The sequence below is a fragment of the Lissotriton helveticus genome, chromosome 5_2 (assembly GCF_964261635.1).
Source record: "Lissotriton helveticus chromosome 5_2, aLisHel1.1, whole genome shotgun sequence".
NCBI classification, from domain to species: domain Eukaryota; kingdom Metazoa; phylum Chordata; class Amphibia; order Caudata; family Salamandridae; genus Lissotriton; species Lissotriton helveticus.
Genome location: NC_136066.1, coordinates 15,366,887 through 15,389,148, shown reverse-complemented (window position 1 = coordinate 15,389,148; position 22,262 = coordinate 15,366,887). Strand labels below are relative to the sequence as shown.

Here is a 22,262-nt window from a genome sequence, read left to right as displayed (position 1 = left end):
TCCCAATGGATCCTGGGGTTCACCCAGTGATGGTCGATTCTCCCAATGGATCCCGGGTTCACACAGTGATGGTTGATTCTCCCAATGGATCCCGGGTTCACCCAGTGATGCTTGATTCTCCCGAAGGATCCCGGGTTCACCCAGTGATGGTCGATTCTCCTGAGGGATCCCGGGTTCACCAAGTGATGGTCGATTCTCCAGAAGGATCCTGGGCTCACCTGTGATGTTTGATTCTCCCGAAGGATCCCGGGTTCACCCAGTGATGGTCGATTCTCCTGAGGGATCCTGGGTTCACCCAGTGATGGTTGATTCTCCCGAAGGATCCCGGGTTCACCCAGTGATGGTTGATTCTCCCAAAGGATCCCGGGTTCACCCAGTGATGGTCGATTCTCCCGAAGGATCCCGGGTTCACCAAGTGATAGTCGATTCTCCCGAAGGATCCCGGGTTCACCAAGTGATAGTCGATTCTCCCGAAGGATCCCAGGCTCACCTGTGATGGTTGATTCTCCCGAAGGATCCCGGGGTCACCCAGTGATGGTTGATTCTCCGGAAGGATCCCGGGCTCACCTGTGATAGTCGATTCTCCCAAAGGATCCCGGGTTCACCCAGTGATGGTTGATTCTCCCAATGGATCCCAGGCTCACCTGTGATGGTTGATTCTCCCGAAGGATCCCGGGTTCACCCAGTGATAGTCGATTCTCTTGAAGGATCCCAGGCTCACCTGTGATAGTTGATTCTCCCGAATGTACATTCCATAGAGGTAATTCATCAAGCCAGATAGACTATATAATGGTATCTATGGTACATTACTATAGATCTGAGGGTTATGAACAGGGAGGAGAGTGACCACTACCCTTTAGAATTGCAACTAGAACCTCACCTATTTAAAACCAAAAATCCACGGGTGGAAGGGAGTATCATATTAACTGGAGAGCTACAAATAAGTAATAATAGAAGGGCCATGAGGTGGCCTTATATCCTAGCTAAAGATGACAAAATGGTAGACATTTATAATACATTTTCTGACATTGTCGCCCCACTCGAAGAATTTAAAGAAGGAGATGAAAGGATACTAAAATTACATTATACCTTAGTAGAAGCCCTACTCCCGCTACTAACAAAGTTGTACAAAAAGGAAGATACAGGGACAAGCAAGCACTATGAGATAGCTAACCCCTGGTACAGCAAGGAATGCAGAGCAGCAAAGACGGAGCTTATACATGCTATTAAAAATAAGAGTCACATTGAAATTAGTGCATATAGGCAAAAGTATAAAAAGATTTTAATAGGAGCAAAAGAAGCCTGGGACAATGACATATGGACAGATTTAATTGTCGCTGCTAGAGCCAAAGATCAGGCGGCCTTCTGGTGTCTAATTGCCAAGGGAAATGAAACTGGGAAAAGTAATAAAGATCTCTACCTAGATGAGAAAACCTGGGTGGACCATTTCACTAATCTTTACCAGGATTATAGCGAGGGCGTTTGCGCTTCCAGAAACGAAATAGAGGACTTAATCTCAGACACAGTATTGCATTTTAGTTTGGAGGAGACACAAATTGCAATAGGGGCCATCAAAGCTGGGAAGGCCCCAGGCCCAGATAGGATTCCAGGCGACCTATTAAAAGATGATCTAGAAGTTTCGAGTCCCTACGTAAATTTTCTATGTAACTCGATAGCTGCCGGAACACCAATTCCCCATATGTGGAAAGGGGCGGAGATTGTTACTATTTTTAAAAAGGGCAATCGTCAGGACCCAGCCAATTACCGCCCAATTAGTTTACTAGAGATACTTTAGAAAATTTATGCTAGGCATATTTTAAATAGATTGATAGATTGGATGGACGAGGTGGATATTTTAACTAAATACCAAGCAGGGTTCAGATCAAAAACAAGGACACTTGATCAAGTATTTAGGTTTATGTGCATTTACTGGAAATATATTATTTTTAGGAAGGCCAGTGATGGTCGATTCTCCTGAGGGATCCTGGGTTCACCCAGTGATGGTTGATTCTCCCGAAGGATCCCGGGTTCACCCAGTGATGGTTGATTCTCCCAAAGGATCCCGGGTTCACCCAGTGATGGTCGATTCTCCCGAAGGATCCCGGGTTCACCAAGTGATAGTCGATTCTCCCGAAGGATCCCGGGTTCACCAAGTGATAGTCGATTCTCCCGAAGGATCCCAGGCTCACCTGTGATGGTTGATTCTCCCGAAGGATCCCGGGGTCACCCAGTGATGGTTGATTCTCCGGAAGGATCCCGGGCTCACCTGTGATAGTCGATTCTCCCAAAGGATCCCGGGTTCACCCAGTGATGGTTGATTCTCCCAATGGATCCCAGGCTCACCTGTGATGGTTGATTCTCCCGAAGGATCCCGGGTTCACCCAGTGATAGTCGATTCTCTTGAAGGATCCCAGGCTCACCTGTGATAGTTGATTCTCCCGAATGTACATTCCATAGAGGTAATTCATCAAGCCAGATAGACTATATAATGGTATCTATGGTACATTACTATAGATCTGAGGGTTATGAACAGGGAGGAGAGTGACCACTACCCTTTAGAATTGCAACTAGAACCTCACCTATTTAAAACCAAAAATCCACGGGTGGAAGGGAGTATCATATTAACTGGAGAGCTACAAATAAGTAATAATAGAAGGGCCATGAGGTGGCCTTATATCCTAGCTAAAGATGACAAAATGGTAGACATTTATAATACATTTTCTGACATTGTCGCCCCACTCGAAGAATTTAAAGAAGGAGATGAAAGGATACTAAAATTACATTATACCTTAGTAGAAGCCCTACTCCCGCTACTAACAAAGTTGTACAAAAAGGAAGATACAGGGACAAGCAAGCACTATGAGATAGCTAACCCCTGGTACAGCAAGGAATGCAGAGCAGCAAAGACGGAGCTTATACATGCTATTAAAAATAAGAGTCACATTGAAATTAGTGCATATAGGCAAAAGTATAAAAAGATTTTAATAGGAGCAAAAGAAGCCTGGGACAATGACATATGGACAGATTTAATTGTCGCTGCTAGAGCCAAAGATCAGGCGGCCTTCTGGTGTCTAATTGCCAAGGGAAATGAAACTGGGAAAAGTAATAAAGATCTCTACCTAGATGAGAAAACCTGGGTGGACCATTTCACTAATCTTTACCAGGATTATAGCGAGGGCGTTTGCGCCGCCAGAAACGAAATAGAGGACTTAATCTCAGACACAGTATTGCATTTTAGTTTGGAGGAGACACAAATTGCAATAGGGGCCATCAAAGCTGGGAAGGCCCCAGGCCCAGATAGGATTCCAGGCGACCTATTAAAAGATGATCTAGAAGTTTCGAGTCCCTACGTAAATTTTCTATGTAACTCGATAGCTGCCGGAACACCAATTCCCCATATGTGGAAAGGGGCGGAGATTGTTACTATTTTTAAAAAGGGCAATCGTCAGGACCCAGCCAATTACCGCCCAATTAGTTTACTAGAGATACTTTAGAAAATTTATGCTAGGCATATTTTAAATAGATTGATAGATTGGATGGACGAGGTGGATATTTTAACTAAATACCAAGCAGGGTTCAGATCAAAAACAAGGACACTTGATCAAGTATTTAGGTTTATGTGCATTTACTGGAAATATATTATTTTTAGGAAGGGCAGCCTATATGTTATGTTATGTTATGTTATGTTACTTTATTTCTTTTATATGTCGCTTTTATAGATTTAAGGGCTGTATTCGATTTAGTCCCTCGTTCCCAGTTATGGTGGATTTTAAGGAAAATTGGGATACAACTGGAAATACTAAGACAACTGGTAAAGTTACACACAGGAAACTTTGCTACGGTACGCTGGGGACCAAGGGGAGAACTAACTAAACCAATTCCAGTGAGAAGAGGAGTAAGACAGGGGTGCGTCCTGGCACCAACCCTCTTCTCACTATATGTAAACGATATCCCCGAGTTTTTATTAGACTGCAAGCATGATTCCCCTCGCCTTGGGGGCGAAGTGGTATCGGCTCTATTATTTGCCGATGATACTATTTTAATATCCCAAACTCCCAAGGGACTTCAATCCCTAGTGGATACCTTTGATAGATATTGCTCGCAGAAGGGCCTAGAAATAAACACCACCAAGACCAAATATATGGCACTAAACCCCATAAAACATTTAAAAAGAACCTTGTTTTAAATAACCAACCACTAGAATATGTAGATAGCTTCAATTACCTGGGAATTAACCTGGACAGTAAAATGACTTTGAAAGGCCAAATTGAAAAGAGCGAGATAATGCTGGTTCAGAATTCGGCACCTATTCTAAAAAAAACATGAGGGTAGCTCATGTAGAGCAGTTTCCCCCGCACTGGAGGTATACAAAATTAAAGCACAAGCGGCAGCGCTATACGGGGCCGAGATTTGGGGCCCACAGTGCAAGAAGAACTTTGAGCGGGAAGAAAACATATTTTACAGACAACTACTAAAACTCCCCAATAGGACTCCATTGTTGCCTGTAACTCTGGACCTGAATATAAAACGTATAGACCACCATGCGGCACTAAGACCACTTTTATTCTGGATCAGGATCTGGTCAACCCCTGAACTGACTCGTTTTAAAACTGGCCTGGAGGAAATTTTAAAGGTGAGAAGACCCAAAGATATCCCGTGGGTAAGCCACGTCATGTTGTGGATGCAAAAGTTAGGTCTACCTCATTATTGGAACGACCCAGAACAGCTAACAGCATCTTGTAAAAAAACAGCTAAAAGATATATTCTGGGCCCACATAATGTCCAATCTAGTAAATAGCACGACTGTTGGGTCCTTAACCGTGAAGTTTTTGGCTTTTAAAGATGTAGCATGTCTAGAGCCATTCCTTGACGAGATAGAACCTCCGCTAGCAAAATCTCTCTACTTGCAATTTCGAGATGGAATTCTGCAAATAGGCTCTAACACATCCAGATGGAAAGGAAATGGGGGGTGCTCTAGAAGCGATATTTGTCCCCGATGTGATGTATCAGAAAAAGAAAATGAAGCTCACATATTATTCTTCTGTTCAGCGTACATTACAGCTAGAAAACGCTGGATTAAACCCCTCTGCAGGGCTCTAGATAGTAGGTCCTGCAGTGCTGTTGAGCGCATATTGAAAACTGATTCATCACAACCTATAGTCTTTTCTGTAAGCAGGTTTCTATTTAATGTAGTCCTGGTTAGGAAGAGAATGGGGCTGAAATTCTAGGGGTTTATTTTAAACTAGTGTTTCAAATTGTACGTTGAATAATACGTTAACCACCTTGTAATCGATTTAAATTTAAGGTGATCCCCATTAATTCATTCTGCGAACTATTTTGTATGTTTTTAATCCTTTTAAATGATGATATATTTATATTGTTTTTAAAATTAATTTGAATTTATGACCTAGCAATTTAGGGCGTGTAGAGGCTGATTATTTGACGTCTATTACGTTGTTATCCCCCTGTGCTTGTGTACTATTTCCCTTGCATCTATGTAATGTATCAAGGTATCTGGCAATTTTATGAAATGTTTTGAAATGTATCTTTTATGGTCAAATTGACGGAAATAAAGGTAAAGAAAGAAAGATAATAGAGGAAAGTATATATCCAAAAGTGATACCGTTACTGTAATTGTTGAATTCCAAATCAGTAACTCCCTCACAAAATGTCTTGGTCAACGTTCTTTTTGCCCATCTTGTATTTGGTTTACTATACTTGCAGGGTACCCCGTGAGGGAACACCATTCCCAAAGCCACATCCTCTGTGCCGTTGTACATATTAGAATATGTACCATTTGATAAAAAATAAAAACCCGGGTGTGCATAAAGGGGACCCTGATAATCCAATGGAGCATATCTAGAATTCATTCCCTCCATACTAGGGTCATCTTTTTTTCCTAAACGTAATTTATTTTTGTACACTATTGATCCAGAACAATTTAGATACAAATAAGCATCAGTAGTATATATTATTCGGCAACACGCAGGATAAAAACCTGCCTCTTGAGTGACTGTCAGGTCTTGATAATGCCAACCTGTCAGAGCGACGTTTCGTTTATCAATATACAGATTATCACGATACATTTCAGGCATGCAACCTGGGTACCCAGTCCCTCTGGGCTGTCTATAATACAAACAAGGGCCAGGATATCCGATACCAAATTCACCTTTTGCCGCTACGAAATGAGGAGGACGAACATACGTATAATTCACCAATGATAACGGGTAAGCAGTCCATAAACCTGTAACAGAATCAGTGGGATAACAAGCTGTGTTATCTCCGAAACACTTCCTGTGCGTATCTAAGAAAACATTACTGTACATAGCTCTTTTACTACGACCTGAAGAGATAATCTGATATAAAGCACACAATGGGGTATCACCAGAACACTCCAAGACCCAAAACATCCCCCCTCCCACCAATAAGAACAGATATGAAAACAATACAGAACACCTTCTTTCTGAGCAACCAATCGAAACTGAGCTGTCCCGGTCGCAGGTTTACAAAAGGCTTTTCATCTTCTACAATGGGACGACCAAACAGATACATATACACTATATATATACTATGGTTGTATGACATAATATCGACAGACAGAATATCTACATACAAAAATATCGACACAAAAATATCGAAATCAAATATATCGAAATTATATCTACATAATGGTAAGTACAAAAATATCGAAAAAATAATATCGTTGTACAAAAATATCGAAATTAAAAATATCGTTTTTTTAAATGTATTAATAATAATTTAAAATTAATTTAAAAATACATATAATTTTACAAATATTAACGCATGTTTTTACAACGCAGATACTTTTACAACGCATACCATTACAACGTAAGTATTGGTAAGTATATAATAATTTTTTTATGTAAATTAATTAAAATTAATATAATTTAATTTAATTTAATTTAATTAATTTAATTTAATTTAAATTTAATTTTACTTTAATTTTTACACTGTACCCCTGTACCCCAAAAACCCAAAACTGACCCTGAACCCTAAAAATACCCCTTTACCAAAAAACTAAAAACTGACCCTGAACCCTAAAAATACCCCTTTACCCAAAAACTAAAAACTGACCCTGAACCCTAAAAATACCCCTTTACCCAAAAACTAAAAACTGACCCTAACCCCTAAAAATACCCCTTTACCCAAAAACCAAAAACTGACCCTGAACCCTAAAAATACCCCTTTACCCAAAAACCAATAACTGACCCTGAACCCTAAAAATACCCCTTTACCCAAAAACTAAAAACTGACCCTGTGCCCTAAAAATACCCCTTTACCCAAAAACTAAAAACTGACCCTGAACCCTAAAAATACCCCTTTAACCAAAAACTAAAAACTGACCCTGAACCCTAAAAATACCCCTTTACCCAAAAACTAAAAACTGACCCTGAACCCTAAAAATACCCCTTTACCCAAAAACTAAAAACTGACCCTGAACCCTAAAAATACCCCTTGACCCAAAAACCCAAAACTATAACATTTTAAATATAATTATATACTTACCAATACTTACGTTGTAATGGTATGCGTTGTAAAGGTATCTGCGTTGTAAAAACATGCGTTGTAAATGCATGCGTTGTAATAGATTTTGCGTTGTAAAAGTTTCGTTGTAATGGTAGTGCGTTGTAAAAGTTGCGTTGTAATGGTTGTTTCCCTATAAACACACAACCAACTACACATAAATAAATGAAATCATTTAATCACTTAATAATTATTAATTACCAATTAATTATTAACAATATAAAAAATTAATAAATTAAAAATATTAACACATTAACTCTAATTAATTTAATTTACTACTTAATATTATTTCATTACAAATTAATTATTAATTAACAATAACACGAAATTAAATATATTAGCACAATAAATCTAATTAATGTAATTAACTAATTAACAATAATTAATTACCAATTAATTATTCATTAACAATAACAATAAATTATATATCTTAGCACATTAAATCTAATTAATTTAATTAACTAATATTAATTAATTACCAATTAATTATTAATTAACAATAACACTAAATTAAATATATTACCACATTAAATCTAATTAATGTAATTAACTAATTAGTTTCAATAATTACAAATTAATTATTAATTAAAAAATATTTTAAAATATATATTAATTATTTAATTATTATTAAATTACTTCCCACCCTATTCCCCTATAAACCCACAACCCGCTCTAATACTAAAACGCAAAATGTTAACATAATTACTAATTTTCAAACATACATTTCTAAACATATTTAGCAAACATATAAACAACATAATAAAATACATAACACTAAACAACAAAATTTCGATATTACTAACATACATACCTTAATCTCGATATTCTGTCTGTCGATATTATGGCACATCGATATACTATACCATCGATATTAAAACATCGATATTATTGTATATCGATATTTTGATTTCGATATTTTGTCTGACTACCATATACTATAGTTTTACAAACAGAATCACCAGAGAAAGACACGTCGCGTAATGGAAGCAATTATGGAAAGGACACAAAAAAGGAAAAATGAAAACGAAGAAAAGATCAGGGTCCGTCACAAGCCTCCCTGGCAGGCTTCTATCGTTCAATCCTCGGTGGTGCTATTGAGCCCGCCGTGGTGGAGCCACCCAGTTGCAGGCCATCAGCAAATGTTCACTGTTCTCAGGATAGGGCACTCTCCCTCCTTGGGAACTACCCTCAACTTATCCTGTCCCGCGTCACAGGCAGTGCACCAATCTTCTGCTCCCTAGTCTAAATAGGAAAAAGCAGAAACAAAGGGCATTGTTACTAATTTTATCCACTAAGTCCATCCCTGCTACACTCACTTCTCTTTTGGCGCACTATCCTTCCGTCAAGGATGCAAATTGTACCTTCTACTCCAGGCACTGTCTCATCACGGAGAAGAATCTGAAATTCAGGGGGTGTCGGAGACTGAGGCTCAGACTCCTGCAGATCAGATGAAGAAGAAGCCTGGGCAGCCCTAATTTCTGGCGGGACTGCCGCTTTCAGAAAAGCCTCTCTTCCTCCGTCCGTGCCCAAGTCAGTTGGGCGCCAGAAAAGGGAACAAAACGTGGAACCTTCTCCATCTCGTGTTCCCCTATCACTTCGCGAACCCAACCATCATAGGGAAGGGCAAGTGACACTCTCCAACAATGAGAAGTATGGATCCAATGACTACGGCCGTCCACTCTCACTGCCGTCCTTGTTGTGATAAGGACCAAATGTGGTCCTTTCCATCTGGGTTCCAAGCTGTCTCGCCTCTGGTAACTCTTAATGAGGATGAAATCTCCAGGCTGTATGGTGCGCCCTGGCCCCTGTGATGCTGGAGTCAAATCTTTATGTGTCTGTTGATGAATAGAATATAAACGTTTAGTAAGATCATATAAATAATTGACAAGTAGAGGGTAATCAATTTCAGAAAACTTTTTCGGTCTAGGGACGCCCCACACATTTGCGGGACGTCCAAAGACTACCTCATACAGCGATAATCTGTTTCTAGAATGGGCTGTCATTCTGGTGGACAATAGAGCAAGGGGTAATGCATCTGGCCATTGCAACCCAGTACTTTCCTTAATCTTTGCCAACTTCAGCTTGAGAGTACCATTGTACTTCTCAACTAAACCTGCTGACTGAGGATGATTTGCTGCATGACATGTTTGCTTGACGTGCAAACCATCGCACACCAGTTGGATCACCTTTGCATTAAAGAGACTTCCGTTGTCACTCCACATCAAATGGGGCGAGCCATAGTGCGGGAAAACTCCTTAATAAGAGCCTGCGCCGTCACCATGGCTGTGTTTTCTTTCGTTGGGTAGGCCTCAATTCATTTACTAAATGCACCAACCTCCAGTAGCACATATTTCAAATTATTAACTCGTTGCATCTCAATATAATCCATCTGGAGTACCTCAAAAGGGAGGGAAGGTGGCGCAAAATTACCAGAAGGTGTATGGGTGCCTTTACCAGGATTGCACTTCAAACAGATCATACAGTGTTTCACTAAGTGGCAGCAACCTTTGGGATATTGTCATTTTGCCACACGGAATCCAATAACCTACAGATTCCCTTTGCGCTAATATGAGCCGGACCATGTGCCATTGTAAGTACAGGAAATACATATGCATCAGGCAACGTCCGTCTCTGCATCTCTGATTTGTCAGCCCAGCTCCCTTCATCATCTAAACGTCCTGCGCTCTCCTGCCACACTACCAGGTCCTCAACTGTTGCCTCACTCTGTATTTCTCTAACACTTTCCATCGCATTTTCAAACATAGTAACATCTGGCACCCATCTGGCAGGTCCTGCCACAAACACTTTCATCATTTTCGACCTGGCTGTCTCTTTTGCTATCTGGTCTGCAAAGGTATTTCCCCTCCCCACATCATCAGTAATTGCTTTATGGGCACTACAATTCACTATTGCCAATCGTCTGGGAAGGGTCACGGCTGTCAAAAGCCTCTCTATCAACTGACCATTCTGGGTCTTAGTCCCATGTGAAGTCAAGAATCCTCTCTCTACATTTCGAGATCTGGGCGCAATTTTACAGAGTGCCACCCTAGATCTAGAGCTCCCCCAGAGCAGGGAGACAAGGGGTGATTCCAGGTCTTGGAATAATCTGTGCTGCAGTCTATGAGGAAGAGAGGAGGAAAAGTACGAAAGCCGAAGGAGTAGAAGCATTTTAGAGATGGCAACCCGGCCCATGGGGGACAAGGGTAACCTCAGCCAGAATGGAAGGGCTGCACGAGGGTACACAGACATAATATCGACTCCAAAATATCGTTTGGACATAATATCGACTCCAAAATATCGTTTGAAGAAAATATCCACAGGACAGAATATCGACAGCCAAAATATCGTTTTTAAGGTAAGTGAAGTAATATCGTTTTTAAGGTAAGTGAAGTAATATCGTTTTTATTTTTAGGGTTGGGGTTTTTGGGTAAAGGGGTATTTTTAGGGTTCAGGGTCAGTTTTGGGTTTTTGGGTAAAGGGGTATTTTTAGGGTTCAGGGTCAGTTTTGGGTTTTTGGGTAAAGGGGTATTTTTAGGGTTCAGGGTCAGTTTTCAGTTTTTGGGTAAAGGGGTATTTTTAGGGTTCAGGGTCAGTTTTCAGTTTTTGGGTAAAGGGGTATTTTTAGGGTTCAGGGTCAGTTTTCAGTTTTTGGGTATTATTTTATTATATTTTATTACTATATATATATGTTTAATAAATATGAAATAAAAAAATATTTATTTAACTTTCATTAATTATTTAATCATTATAAGTTAATTTAAGTAATTTTAAGTATATTTTAGTAATTAATTATTAATATTAATTTAATTTAACACTGTTTTTAGTAAATACGATATTTTTTACAACTATATTTTTGTAAACGATATTTTTAACTCGATATTTTTGTACTTACCTGTTTGTAGATAGAAACTCGATATTTTGACTGTCGATATTTTCTCAACGATATTTTTGATGGTCGATATTCTGTCCGTCGATATTCTTTCAGTGATCCCTGCACGAGCCCTAGTAATTGCTCTGCCTAGGTTACCATCTATCATATCTGTACAAGAGTGGTAGATTTAAACTCCCAGATATTTGAAAGTGTCGAACACCCATTCCAACGGAGTTCGAGGCATGGCAAGCTCTGTACGGGCCCAGTCTAACAATTTTAAAAGCCGGCTCAAGTTCAGCCCGCTGTTTCTCCCCGGGATAAAACCGTTCTGGTCTTCATGTATCAGTATGGGTATTGCTTCTATTAGCCTATTGGCTAATAATTTACCTACGATTTTATAATCTGCATTCAGCAATGACAGAGGTCGATACGAGGCCATTTGGGGTGGGTCTCTGCCCGGTTTGGGTTGCACGACCAGTGTTGCCTCTCGCAGGGAGTGCGGGAGTTTTCCCCTTTCAAATGCCTCTTCAAACATATCGGTTAGTTGAGGAATAAGTTGTTCGGAGTAAGCTGAATACAATTCCGATGGCCAACCTTCCTCCCCGGGGTTTTAACTATTGCCATTTTTTTGATAGTTTCAGAGATTTCATCTGCAGTAATGGAGTCTTCAAGCAAGTCGCACTGAGGTTGCGTTACTTGCAGGAGTTGGACACATGATAAGAACTGCTGAATAAGAGGGAGATCACTGTAACTTTGTACCTGCTCCTGAGATGCCTAACTGTGCTGTGGACCGGCTCGAGTTATCAGAGGAATGCCCGGCTTCCGACCTCCTACCTGGGGTGATCCGGGGAACTTAACAGAGTCCCACTGGTTACAGAGGGGCTCCCCCCCAGCGCTGACCTTCTGTGGGGGTGCACTGGAGGCAGCCGCCCTTACTGAGCATTGACGAATGTACATGAAGGTGTCTCTCACGTCCCTGATCGCCCCCGATTAAATTTTGTGGGAGTATCACGCTGCCTGAATACTGTTGTAGATTCTGCCCTTCCCTGTAGGGCACGACCCAGAGCGGTTCCAGGGGATCTCTTTGGACTGCCTACCTGCCTCTCCGCCAGCCCCCCGCCACACTGGGCTGCTCATGCTGTGAGGTGCCTTTTACTGGACTGGCACCTGCAAGCAGGCCCATGTCCAGAATACGCCACTGCGCCCCCTGAGCAGAGTTTGAACCAGAGCTCAAACAATAGGACGCTACAGATCTGGAACCAGCCTGCACTGCCATTGGGTAATCAACGATCAATGGACTCTGGACCAGCCCTCCAATCCTACCTCAGTTGAAGGTAAACTCGATGTGGTACTTGCAGCAATAGAACAGTCCTGTGTGTCCCTGGAAACAAAAGTGATGGCGTAGCAACAGATCTCACACTACTGAGAGACAATCATTGGAAACTCTCCGACAGGGTTCACTTAACGGAGCAATCGATACCAACTATTCACCTGCAGGCACAAGGCACGCAGCCCCGCCTACATATTTTATGCGAGAAGGTCCGCACCCTTGAGGAGGATGCCGAGTGCAGGCAGTGGCATATTAACATACGGGTGGTGGGTCTGCCTGAAAATGTGAAGTGCCGAGACGCAATCATATCTTGAGTCCTGGATTCGCAGTTTCATCCTCGCTGAGACCCTGTCACTCTTCTCAGGAACTTGTTCTTCACTGTTCTGGTAGACGGACGGCACCTGCCATCAGTTCCAGACACAGTGACATTGAACTGAGTAAAACATCCCAAAACAAAACTGCAAAAATAGCAAACTCCATTCACATACAAAGTCGCACCAAACAGCAGCTGTTACTCAAAAGACAATGAGGAAAGACTGAACTACGCTGTAGACATGGTCATAGAGTAACTACTAACTAGTAGCAAGGTCCTGGTGCAGCAACTAGTGTTAGATGCAGGATAGCAATGCACTCAAAGTAAAAAGACTGAACATAGAGGCAATGTGCACAGCAGGGCAATATGGAGCATTACAGCCACATCTGGAGGAGATACAGAACACGGAGCATTGCAGCCACATCTGGAGGAGGTGCACGGGGCACCTTGAGTCTAAGCCAGAAACTGGTTTGTTGGTCAATGGGGGAAAACCTTGGCCCAGCGCGTGGCTGGAAAGGGGCAAGAGAGAACTTGTGTGTGCAATATTTGATTTAACTGAAGGGGGGAATAGGGCTCGGAAAGGGTGAGAGTAGAGAGGGAGACCAGCTTGGACTCAACGTCCAGTCCTTAGATCGTCTCCCCTGGGAGTGCAGATTTTGCTGTTCCCTCAGACATGCAGCCATTCTATATGTTTTATGGGGACCCTAAAATACAAACAGTGGGCGTCCTCCCACTTAAAGTAAACAACAAGCTTGCTGTTTAATGTGCTGTTTATCTTATACTTATTTTGTATTATGACGTCCGTGTGATTTTCTGCTCTGCTGCTTCCTCTCCGCAGGGGGACTTCGGTGAGACCGGCTTTCCAGGATTCGCAGGGCTGTTCGGACCAAAGGTAAGGGATGACCCTCACCATCACACGATACGAAAGGCTTTGAACCTGACCATCACATAATTAGAAAGGATGACCCTGACCATCACATGATTAGAAAGGATGACCCTGACCATCACATGATTAGAAAGGATGACCCTGACCATCACATGATTAGAAAGGATGACCCTGACCATCACATGATTAGAAAGGATGACCCTGACCATCACATGATTAGAAAGGCTTTGACCCTGACCATCACATGATTGGAAAGGATGACCCTGACCATCACATGATTGGAAAGGATGACCCTGACCATCACATTATTAGAAAGGATGACCCTGACCATCACATGATTAGAAAGGCTTTGACCCTGACCATCACATGATTGGAAAGGTTGACCCTGACCATCACATGATTGGAAAGGATGGCCCTGACCATCACATGATTAGAAAGGATGACCCTGACCATCACATGATTAGAAAGGCTTTGACCCTGACCATCACATGATTAGAAAGGCTTTGACCCTGACCATCACATTATTAGAAAGGATGACCCTGACCATCACATTATTAGAAAGGATGACCCTGACCATCACATGATTGGAAAGTAGAACCTTGACCATCACATGATTGGAAAGGATGACCCTGACCATCACATGATTAGAAAGGAGGACCCTGACCATCACATGATTAGAAAGGCTTTGACCCTGACCATGGCCTGAAGCAGTGTGAACACATCACCCCCATCCCCTGGGACTCCATTGACCCTCCCCTGCCCAACTCTTTCCTAATATAAAAAAACACTGTCGCAAAAAAAGAACTGATCAGCCCTGGACAGGTCTGAAGCCCCCTGTGGTCGCAGAACAAGAACGCCTCATCTCTGTTGTCTAAATATTAAATCATGAAGGCGTGGCAGCCGATTATCTGTCCCCCTCACTGTCTTTCTCTTCCCCATCTCTCTAGCTGCCCCTCTTCTCCTCTCTCATCCTATCTAATTCTCTCTCTCTCCCCTTTACCTTTCTCCCTCTCTCTCCTTTTCCTGCTCCCCTCTTTCTCCCCTCACTCCCTCTCTCCTCCCTCTGTCTAGCTCCGCTCTCCCGTCTCCCTCCTCTGCTCTCTCCCCTCCTCCTCCTCCTTTTTTTCTATCCCCAATAGCCTTTGGCACCATCTTGCTTTGCCCATCCCTGGCTGGCCAGTCAGACCCTTCTGTGCTTGTCTCCCTCCCCTGTGAGGTTGCCTGTCTGGCTGCACCCCCTGGCCTCACCGCCATCCCTCGCCTGCCCTTTACCTGTGGTTCACAGAAGGGGTTGTGATGGAGGGCTGAGATCACGAGGGGCTGGGCCAAGAGGCATCCAGATGTTGGCATCCAGATGGGCACTGATGGCTGCATTCCTGAATCGGACCACAGTGAACACTTTAAGCCCTTAATATTCCAGGTTCATCGCCCCTGCTGCGTTCTCTCCCCTCCTTGTCCTTGTTGACCCCTCGGGTCAGCATCCTTCAGTCTGACCCTTCACCTGTGCGCTGAAGGCTGGCGTCCTGGGGTTGTTGAGGGGCGTCCTGGGGTTGGTGATGTTGCCTCTTATGACTGGCGGGTGATGGCATTGGATTGCTCGGTGGTATTATGGGATGTCCCTTGATGGATGAAGATGGCCAGGGGTATCACATGCTTGGTCAGCAGACACAGTTTGTTGGTTGATAGATGCTGGCTAATCAGTTGAAGAATTCTTTTTTATTCATTCTTCTCCATATGTGAAAGAATTTGTAATTCAGTCGTTTAATGTGTGGTTCTTTTCTGTTTCCTTTCTAGGGACCTCCAGGGGATGTCGGATTTAAAGGCATTAAGGGCCCCCGGGGCCCCCCCGGTCTTATGGTGGGTTTGTCTCAGATTATGTTTGTGTCCATGAGAGAGGGCTGAACCACTGATCACAAAGAGGGGCGCCTCCGTGGGACATGTCTCTATTTCATGTTATGTTGACATCAGTCAGCGACCCCTAACTAACTTCTCAAAGTCATGCGAGAGGAGTGACTGTCCAGAAGGTATTCGCTCGCAGCTCCTAGCACAGTTTCTATACCACAGGCTTCTGCACCAATCCCCAAGGTCTGCACAAACCCCAAAGGTTTGCACCAACCCCAATGTCTGCATCAACCCCCAATGTCTGCATCAACCCCCAATGTCTGCACCAACCCCCAATGTCAGCACCAACCCCCAATGTCTGCACCAACCCCCAATGTCAGCACCAACCCCCAATGTCTGCACCAACCCCCAATGTCTGCACCAACCCCCAATGTCAGCACCAACCCCCAATGTCTGCACCAACCCCCAATGTCTGCACTAACCCCCAGGGTCTGCACCAACCCCAAAGGTTAGCATCAACCCCCAATGTCTGCACCAACCCCCAATGTCTGCACCAACCCCCAATGTCTGCACCAACCCCTAAGGTCTGCACCAACCCCAAAGGTTTGCACCAACCCCCAATGTCTGCACCAAACCCCAATGTCTGCACCAACCCCTAAGGTCTGCACCAACCCCAAAGGTTTGCACCAACCCCCAATGTCTGCACCAACCCCAAATGTCAGCACCAACCCCCAATGTCTGCACCAACCCCCAATGTCAGCACCAACCCCCAATGTTTGCACCAACCCCCAATGTCTGCACCAAGCCCCAATGTCTGCACTAACCCCCAAGGTCTGCACCAACCCCAAAGGTTTGCACCAACCCCCAATGTCTGCACCAACCCCCAAGGTCTGCACCGACCCCCAATGTCTGCACCATTGCTCTGCGCTCAAAACCCACTGCAGTGTCTAGGAACTCTCTTTTTCTTCCAAATGCCCTTTGCCAATTCCCAAAAGCCATTCTACACTGTGGTTTCCTGTACCTGAACATTCATGGCATCTTTTTTACAATTCTGCTTTCTGCATTTTACATTATGCCTCTGTGCCTGACGCACACAGCACTGTTCTTATATCCATGTTTGGGGAGCTTTACGGTGGCTGATCATGTGTGAACCTCAATTTTGAAGAACACGGATTAACTAGCAAGAATCCAGCTAAACCTAGAGCCACGGGCTCTCAAGCAGACATACCTGACACTCCACCTCTGTTGACGGATGCTCTGTCCTCTAGAGACAGAAGGAAGTCATCGTAGGCTTTGATTCCATTCAAAGCAAAACTGCTCCAAGCCCAAAGATGTCTGTCCCAAACTACACACAACCACCAACCATTATCCATCCACTGAACTTAGGAACTGATGTGAGTTAAATCTCTGCAACCTTTGTGGATCGAGTTGGATGTTTTATTCATCTTTCGTTTGCACTCTGCCCTGAGGAAGACCCAAACCATTTTGATTTGGAGTCGAAACGTCAACAATTTAGTTACAGACTGTTAGAATCCTATCACAATAATGTAGAAGTTTACAGCTGTAGCTCCTTGATATGATTTGTGTTTGACGTTTTCTTGTTTCATTCTTTTTTCACCATTCCGCCTGCTCACTGCACCTTTCTGTTCTGTCACCAATCTATCAAACATTTAAAGAATTGAAATCCAAATTTATTGGCATCAATCAATCAATCAGGGGTTTGTAAAGTGCAGCTACTCACCCGTGACTTTCTCAAGGCACTGAGCAACCATGGCTTTGTTAATATTTTGGATAATTTATTACATAAGTAGGTGTTTCCCTCCTCTCAAATAGTGTGAACTAATAGCTGAATCTATCTTGAGGAAATATTTTTTTCTTCTTTAGGTCATTATTACTATAGGATACTTTTTTAATACCAGGTAGCCATATGAATTACTTTATTTAGCAATTCTTAAACTCAACCAAGATACCAAAGCAAATTGTTTTACGGTGAACCTCCAGAATGAAAAAAAGTGTATGTCTCTTGGAATCAAGGCAAAATATTTAAAATATATTCAGAAAATAAAATGTTGCTAATTAAAAATAACTTCCACATCAGATTACGAAATAACTATGTATAAACACAGAAATTGCTAAATTGTCACAGATGTAAATGTATTGGACTTGTAAAGCGCACGGCTGCCCGTAAGCGTCCCGGCGCTTGCTTAGGGAACCCGTCCTGGTATTCCCCTGTGAGAAACCCCGGCAGGGTGTCCACAAGGTGAAAGCCAGGCATCCCGCCGGGAGGGGCCGTAGTGGAGATTAAGCAAGCTATTGCCCAGAGTCGCAGAGTGTGACCCCGTGAGTTGAGTAGGCACCAGAGCGAGAATTGTCGAGTCCGTGGAATTTTGAGCCCGAGACCCGCAGAGGTGGGGAATCGAACCCTGGTCCACGGTCGATCTCAGCTTCCGGGTCTGCCGCCTCTAACCACTGAGCCACGCTTCTCCACCTCCAGATGAAGTGCTAATAAGCAAGAACAGATTGTTTAAATGATTTAATGGTGTAGTGTAGTTCCTATTTCCCTAACAGGCTCTGCGCATTGGAATAATATACACTATAGTTTTGGCATAGGACTGAGGTCAGTATGCCTCTATCGAGTACATTAAACTTAATTACTTTGCGTGCCAGCTAACTCAGAGGCCACTGGAAATTCCCTGTAAAACAAGAAGGGAGTAGTTTCTGGCAACCGCATAAACATGACAACTTTGTTTCCCTTTAGAAACGGAACATGTCTCAGAATGGTGGAAACAATAGATAACAGTTTCACTCAGTCAATCGTGCATGCTTAGTTTCTTCAGAGTTACACAGAAAGAGATAGACGGTTGTTTCAATAAAAGGATGTTCGAGGCATGTGGGCTGCTGAATTCATATCTTAGCATAGATCGCCGCCTAGTGTTGGGTCCGGATGATTACACCTTGTTTGTCTTGGAAGAGTCTTCGAAGTATCACGAGATAGGTGACTCCTCCCTTGGACTACAGTGCGCATGGGCATCAACTCCATCTCCAGATTGTTTTTTTCCGCCATTGGGTTCTGATGTTATTTCCTAAACTCCAACTTCTGCACCGAAACTAACTACTTTCTAAGGCCAAAAGGCCATCGAACTCGACGGTATTGTTCTCGCTCGGTACCCCTTGACTCCATTAAACTTTTCAACTTGATCCGGTCGTCGACGCGGGCCGTTGGGCCTTATCGACGCTACGTGCGACTTTCGTCAATGGAAAGGAGTCCATTTAAAAGGTGCCCACAATGCCACTCCAAATTCCCGCATACTGACAAGCATACAGTATGCAACAAGTGTTTGTCACCTGAACACAAAGAAGAAAATTGCCCAGTGTGTGCCTAATTCTGATCCAAGAAGACCATCAGGAATCGACGGGCTGCCAGGCAATAGATGCAGAAGTCGTCACCGGAACCGGAGAATATCTTCGAGGACGAACAAGATCTCCCCGAAGCCGCCGACTCCGATCTAGAGATCGTCACCGTTGAGGACCAATCGGACTCCAATGACCAGATCACGCCGGGGCAAACTGTGAGTACTCAGCCCCCACTCCACTCAGCCCAAACAAGAAGGCTCCGGTCGAAGCATCGCCGAAAGGCCTTAGCCAAGATCGAGATATTCCTTCGGAGACCCCACCTCTCGGCTCGGCTCCGATGCCTAAACACACGCCTTCCGGTAGCCCAGGCCCGAAGAAAGACATCGAGCCAAAAACAGTTCTCCAGCCAAAGGTCGTCGAACCGAAAAAGCTGGTCGACCCGAAAGGCGCAGAACTAAAAAAGCTGGTCCAACCAAAGGTCATCGACCCGAAAACAAAGGTTGTACGACATTACAACGCATGGTTTTACAACGCATGCCTTTACATCACAGTTTTTACAACGCATGCTGTTACAACGCATAGCGTTAAGGGGTGCTGGATAGTGAATAGTTTAATTTACTATTCCAACTCCAGTCCCCGTGGATAGTAGGGAAGGTGTTGGATAGTAAATTAAATCTATTCCCTATCCCAGAGTGCCCCCCAGCGCTATGCGTTGTAATGACATGCGTTGTAACAGTTGCGTCGTAAAGGCACTGCGTGGTAAAAGTTGCGTTGTAAAGGATGTTTACCGAAAACAAAGGTCGTCGATCTGAAGGGCGTACACACAAAGAAGGTTGTCGAGCCCAAGAAAACCTCGGCACCGAAAACCTCGACACCAAAGAGTGTCGTCGACACCAAAAAACCCTCGGCACCGAAGAGCGTCGTAAAGCCTAAAGAACACTCGGAACCGAAAACCTCGGAGCTGAAGAAGGACGTCCAGTCCAAAAAGGTTGTCCATCCTAAAGAAACAGACAAACCAAAAAAGGACGCCGATCACACAAAAAAGACAATCGACCCGATAAAACAACTTGCTTCGGACAAAAAACGTCTCGAACCAAGACAACCAATCGATCCAAAACCCGTCTACGGCCCTAAAGAGGGTGCCGGTCCAAAGAAGGACGTCGAAAAGATAAAAGGCGTCAAACCGAAAAAGGTTACCAAACCAAAATCGGCTGTCGATTCCAAAGGAGCTCCAACACCAAAGGCCCTTGAGCCACAGACTCAAAAAAGGTCCATAAACCGAAGCCTTCTACACCAAAACCCCGGACTGTCGAGGAAGAACTATTCCATCCAGATCCTGTAACTGAAGAGCAACCAAAATTATATATTGACCCAGAAACGGTGCACAGACATAATATCGACTCCAAAATATCGTTTGGACAGAATATCGAGTTTAAAATATCGTTTGGACAAAATATCGACAGGACAGAATATAGACAGCCAAAATATCGTTTTTAAGGTAAGTGAAGTAATATCGACTGTAAATAATATAGAAAGTGAAAATATGTAAGTATATAATATAGATAGTAAAAAAATTCGTTTTTATTTTTAGGGTTCAGGGTCAGTTTTGGGTTTTTGGGTAAAGGGGTATTTTTAGGGTTCAGGGTCAGTTTTCAGTTTTTGGGTAAAGGGGTATTTTTAGGGTTCAGGGTCAGTTTTCAGTTTTTGGGTAAAGGGGTATTTTTAGGGTTCAGGGTCAGTTTTCAGTTTTTGGGTAAAGGGGTATTTTTAGGGTTCAGGGTCAGTTTTGGGTTTTTGGGTAAAGGGGTATTTTTAGGGTTCAGGGTCAGTTTTCAGTTTTTGGGTATTATTTTATTATATTTTGTTACTATATATATATGTTTTAATAAATATGAAATAAAAAAATATTTATTTAACTTTCATTAATTATTTAATTATTATAAGTTAATTTAAGTAATTTTAAGTATATTTTAGTAATTAATTATTAATATTAATTTAATTTAACACTGTTTTTAGTAAATACGATATTTTTTAACTATATTTTTGTAAATGATATTTTTAACTCGATATTTTTGTACTTACCTGTTTGTAGATAGAAACTCGATATTTTGTCTCTCGATATTTTGTCAACGATATTTTTGATGGTCGATATTCTGTCCCTCGATATTATTTCAGTGATCCCCAGAAACAGAACTTGTGGTAGTTTACCACCGAAAGAAGAGGCCTTTACCACAAGACACTCCTTCTCCTGTTCCTCCAAGGAAAAAAGACTTTGGGACATCTCCCTCAAGGCCTTTCACTCCTCCTCCTTTTCTACCTAATATGCCTTTTGTACCTTACTCTCCCACACACTCTAATTACAATGAGAGAGAGGACATGGGGGAAGATCCTCAGTACACCTATGATGAACCAGGGGATCCTGATCCACAAGATGATACATGGGATGACCAAAATGATCCTGACGAAACGCAGCCCATCCCCGACACTTCCCCATACCCTACAAAACCGTTGCCTACAGACGACACAATAGTATTTAACCAGCTTATAGACAGGGCAGCAAAATATCACAATGTGGATATGCGTACTGACCCTTTAGAGGAGGACTTTTTATTTGACACTTTCCCCACTTCAGAAAAGAATGTCAGGACACTTCCTATGCTTAAAGGGGTCCTAAAGCACGCGCCAGACATATTTAAAGATCCTGCTAGGGCGCGGGTGCTCAATCCGAGGATTGAGAAAAAATATAAGGCAGCCCCAGCAGACCCAACTTTTATAAAACAACAATTGCCTTTAGATTCTTTAGTAGTTGCAAATGCTCGTAAGAGGGCCAACTTACAGACAACAGGAGATGCTCCCCCTGATAAAGAATCTAAAATACTAGAAGCCTCAGGGAAAAGAGTAGCTTCACAGGCCGCAAATTCATGGAGAATTGCAAATACACAAGCTCTACTAGCAAGATACGATAGAGCACACTACAACCAGCTCGAAAGTCTAATGCAACACCTACCTGAACCTTTTAAGGCACAGGCCAACGACCTCATTCAGGAAGGCAAATTCATAACCAATGCCTCCATCAAATGTGCGCTAGACGCTGCCGATACAGCGGCTAGGTCTATCAATA

General features: G+C 42.9%; 1 protein-coding gene across 1 annotated transcript in view; it reads left to right on the top strand.

The window, feature by feature from the left end:
• Positions 1-22,262, top strand: part of COL27A1 (collagen type XXVII alpha 1 chain) — a 1,232,768-nt gene that overhangs the window by 1,126,565 nt on the left and 83,941 nt on the right. Inside the window, exons 50-51 of the mRNA XM_078646681.1 lie at positions 13,898-13,951; positions 15,740-15,802. Coding sequence (XP_078502807.1) covers positions 13,898-13,951; positions 15,740-15,802 — 117 coding nt within the window. The remainder of the gene's footprint in view (positions 1-13,897; positions 13,952-15,739; positions 15,803-22,262) is intronic.